The sequence below is a fragment of the Canis lupus genome, chromosome 13 (assembly GCF_011100685.1).
Source record: "Canis lupus familiaris isolate Mischka breed German Shepherd chromosome 13, alternate assembly UU_Cfam_GSD_1.0, whole genome shotgun sequence".
Taxonomy (NCBI): domain Eukaryota; kingdom Metazoa; phylum Chordata; class Mammalia; order Carnivora; family Canidae; genus Canis; species Canis lupus.
This window is the reverse complement of record NC_049234.1, coordinates 63,597,163-63,601,479: the sequence shown is the minus strand read 5'-3', so window position 1 is coordinate 63,601,479 and position 4,317 is coordinate 63,597,163. Positions and strand designations below refer to the sequence as shown.

General features: G+C 52.4%; 1 protein-coding gene across 1 annotated transcript; it reads right to left on the bottom strand.

Annotated features, from left to right (window-relative positions):
* Positions 1 to 1,475: 1,475 nt before the first annotated feature.
* LOC102153988 (growth-regulated alpha protein-like) lies at positions 1,476 to 4,094 on the bottom strand (the record flags this gene model as incomplete). The annotated part of the gene is made up of 4 exons (XM_038555086.1): positions 1,476 to 2,224; positions 3,036 to 3,119; positions 3,803 to 3,926; positions 4,022 to 4,094. Coding segments are annotated over 4 exons (291 nt in total), but the record flags the coding sequence as incomplete, so codon positions are not given.
* Between the last annotated feature and the right edge of the window lie 223 nt (positions 4,095 to 4,317).

Here is a 4,317-nt window from a genome sequence, read left to right as displayed (position 1 = left end):
GAAAGTGTATTATGTTATTGTCTCCATTCTATAACAGGGGAAATGAGGGTGGGTGATGTCAAGAAAAGTGCCCAAGAACACACAGTCAGCAAGAGATAGAGCTGGAATTTATCCCCCGTCTATCCAGTTCTTTGAAACCCATGTCCTTAACCACCATATGAACAGAACATCTCCTTTCTCCTTTTTTGTTGCATGTTCCATATTGACAAGAACTCAGTGGCCAGTGGAGCAAGCTCTAGCCAGTGTTTGAATGTAAGGACTGGTCTTAGGTGTAAGGGCTTTATTGAGCCCTTGGGGGTTCCACTTGGAAAGAACTTCCAATGTCCCTTGACTTGGGGTTGGGGAGTGAATGCTAGCATTTGTGGAGCTTCTAGAATGGCTTGCATTTATTTCCTTCTGTACCATTCACAAATTTTCCTCCTTCTTATCTCATTGATAACTAATAACATTGGAGTTATAAAGAGGTTACCATTTTTAACTTTATGAAAAAAGGCCCACAAAGGTTGCTTCTCTCTACTTGGAGTCCTTATTTACCCAGCTATTTGGGCAAACCAGAATCTGATCTCAAGTTTTGAGAGGAGGCTTTTACCTAAGGCTCAGGATTTCCTTAATGAGTCCTGACTCAGAGACAAACACACTCCACACATCCACAAATATTCTTCGTTTTCAGGTTTGGAGCCTAGTTTCAGATTATAGGGAGCTTTCCTCTCTTTATAAACACATTTTTTTTTTTTTCTGTCCTGAAAATCTGTGTTGATATCATCCTGGGGCGGTATTGAAAACCAAGTTCCAGAGACTTTCTCAGGCTACACAATCCATCCAGTTCTCTAAGACTTGCACCAAGAGGGATGGGAACTAATGCATTCAAATCTTAAAACTATTCTATTTGACAAATTGATATAAAGAGTTGGAATGACATTAAACCTAGAGGTAGTTACTTATAAATGAAGGTTAGAGTACTGAATCCAATGTCAGATCTTTCATAGGTGAAGTACTCAGCCATTCACTGTGTTTCTATTGGTGATGCAAATTATTTGAACTTTGAAGAAAAAACCCACTTTACCACTTCACTGTCAGCTTCTTTAAATTGTCGATAATTGTTTGAAAAGTCATTTAGCAAAGCAACACGATGAGAGTCCTTGTCAAGATTGTTATAAGAATGTAAATGTTTTTGACGAGAGAAAACTGAGTGATAGGGTGGAAAGGAGCTCCTTATAAAAGCCAGCGATATATATCAGTGACTCACACCGAGGGGCAGAGGGAAGCCCACACTTTGGAAAAGCACATTCTTGGGTACGTGAAACTCAAGAGGAGTAAGCTACCACCAGATAAGTTAAGCATAAATTATAGTTCATTTCTCTGTGTAGCAAACTGGATGCCCATTTAAAAAAATGTCTTTAAAAAGTCGAGAAATATTGGTGTACATCATCAGATTATGAGTAAAGATAGCCTTTTCCCCCTAAATGAAACAAGCATTTTTTTTACATTGAAATACTTTATTTTCAAGTTCTTTGTAAAAACAACAATAAATGTTTCAACCTCTCTGTTGTAAGATATGCAGAAATAATGCATAATCAACACTAAATAAGGCATTGTGCCTTACAAGAAAGACATAGAATGTCCAAAGGATATTTAGAACACTGTAGTTCCTAAAGCTTCAACAGGAGAAATGTTGACCACATGCTGTGAAATTATTTCTATAAATAATAGCTGACACTCTTTTAAACAATCATAAAAATAGAGGTATACATATATTCCCCAACCTCACGATGACCTCACTCTCTATTTGCTTGAACCCCTCTCCCCAGCTTCAGTCACAGTGGCTGGCATGCTGTGGGCCCCTCACAAGTATTCATTTAATAACTGGAGAATATTTGCAAACCTTCTACCTTCAAATTAAATAAGCATCAGGATTGAACTAGGTTGGGTTTAACGTAAAATAATAAAAAATAACGGTATGGTGCACAAATGGATTCAATTACATCCTCACTATTTCATATGTAAAATGTTAACACAGAAATCCTTGGAAACCAACCTACCAACAGATAAATAAATAAATAAATACATAGCAGAACTCTCCTAGGAGATGCTCAAACATATGCAGCCCAATTCAGATGGCACTGGGAGCCGAAGATTCCACTTTTCCTCTTTGATTCCTTTAAGGGCAGGGCCTGACTCAGGTACAGCCACCCATCAGCTTCCTCCTTCCTCTGGTTAGTTGGAGCTGCCCAATGATGAGAAAAATGTCATCCTTAGTAGCTGCTCAGGGAAGCTGCCTGCACTGCACTCTTCTCCTGTCCTGACCCCAAGGTTCCAGAGTTTTCTGAATCTAGTTTCCCCAGCCTAGCATCAAAGGGCTACTCCTTATGCTGTGTAGCAGAGACCTCTAAGCTCCTGGGTGCTTTTATCTGGGAATGCAGGGGGCCTGTGGTCCCCACTGGATTAGCGGCTACCCACAGGCAGAATGTGTGTCTCTGTCACCCTAAGTCTCATTTCAGCGTCAAAGCAACCCTATGCACTAGCTCCTATTGTTTTCTCTGTTCTACTGGGCTTGGGGAAGCTTTAGATGATGATGATGATGATGATGATGATGATGATAATCATCCTTGAGTTAGATGCCTAATTCAGATCGGTTCCCAGTGCGATGTCACTACAAAGTAGCTGCTCTTCACCTCTAAGCTCTAGGGCCAATGTTGCAGAAAACCAAGGGTTCTGCTTTTCAGATGTTTAGCCCAGAAGGAACTGGGGAGGGGGAGGGGCGGTGGATGCCTGTGTTTAACAGGTGGAAAGCTTTTTAATATAACTGACCAATATCAGTAAGAATTTTAATGAAAGCAGGTTTACCCACACTCATTTGCATGGGGATGGAGGGCACTGGGATCTGGCACCTGAACAGATGAATGATCTTAGCAGCAAATTTAACTGAACTAATACCCCTTTCCAGTCCTTCAGCTAAACCCTGGGTTTACAAATGCCCTGCAGGTGTCTGTGACCAGCAGCGCTAGTCCCAGGCGCGGATGAAAGGCACAACTCACTTGCTCAGCATCTTCTGGATCATTCTCTTGACCAGCGGGGCCTCGGGGTTGAGACACACCTCCCGTCCGTCCTTGAGAGTGGCTCTGCGGAGGGAGGGCAGCGTCCCGGTGGGCAGGAGGCGGGGCTGGGGGCAGGGGCTGGGGCAGGGGCAGGGGCTGGGGCAGGGGCTGGGGCTGGGGCAAGGGCAGGAGCTGGGGCTGGGCTGGGGCTGGGGCTGGGCTAGGTCTGGGGCAGGGGCAGGGGCTGGGGCTGGGGCAGGAGCTGGGGCTGGGGCAGGAGCTGGGGCTGGGGCTGGGGCTGGGGCAGGGGCAGGAGGTGGGGCTGGGCTAGGTCTGGGGCAGGGGCTGGGGCAGGGGCTGGGGCAGGGGCTGGGGCAGGAGCTGGGGCTGGGGCTGGGGCCGGGGCAGAAGCTGGGGCTGGGGCAGGGGCTGGGGCTGGGGCAGGAGCTGGGGCTGGGGCTGGGGCTGGGGCAGGAGCTGGGGCTGGGGCTGGGGCAGGAGCTGGGGCCGGGGCAGGAGCTGGGGCTGGGCTGGGGCTGGGGCAGGAGCTGGGGCTGGGGCTGGGGCTGGGGCAGGAGCTGGGGCTGGGGCTGGGGCTGGGGCAGGAGCTGGGGCTGGGGCTGGGGCAGGAGCTGGGGCAGGAGCTGGGGCCGGGGCAGGAGCTGGGGCTGGGCTGGGGCTGGGCTGGGGCCGGGGCTGGGCTGGGGCCGGGGCTGGGCTGGGGCTGGGCTGGGGCCGCGGGCGGCGGGCGGCGGGGCGTCACTTACACGACCTCGGTTCGGGCGCAGTGGGGGCCCGAGGGCGTCACCTGGACGTTCTGGATGTTCCTGAGGTGGATGCCCTGCAAGGTCTGCAAGCACTGGCAGCGCAGCTCGGCGACCACGGGCGCCCCTGCGGGGACGGGGAGCAGCCTGGGTGGGCGCGCTGGCCCCGGGGGCGCCCACCGGCCCGCGTCCCGCCCGTGGCCCCGGGGCGCGGAGTCTCACCTGCGGCGCGGCGGCCGGCGGGGCCCAGGAGCAGGAGCAGGAGCAGGAGCAGGAGCAGCCGCGCGGCGCCGAGGGGCCGGGGGGCGCGGGGGCGCGGGGGGCGCGGGGGGCGCGGGGCGCGGCGGGGGCCATGGGCTCGCTCGGAGGGGCGGGCGGCGCGGGAGCCGGGGGCCGGGGGGTCGGGGGGCCGGGGAGCCGGGGCGGGCGGCGCGGCCTCTGGGGCTCCCGGAGCCGGGGAAGCCCTTTTATCCGCGGCCGGCGGGGGACGGGGATTCCCGGGTCCGGAAGGGGAGGGC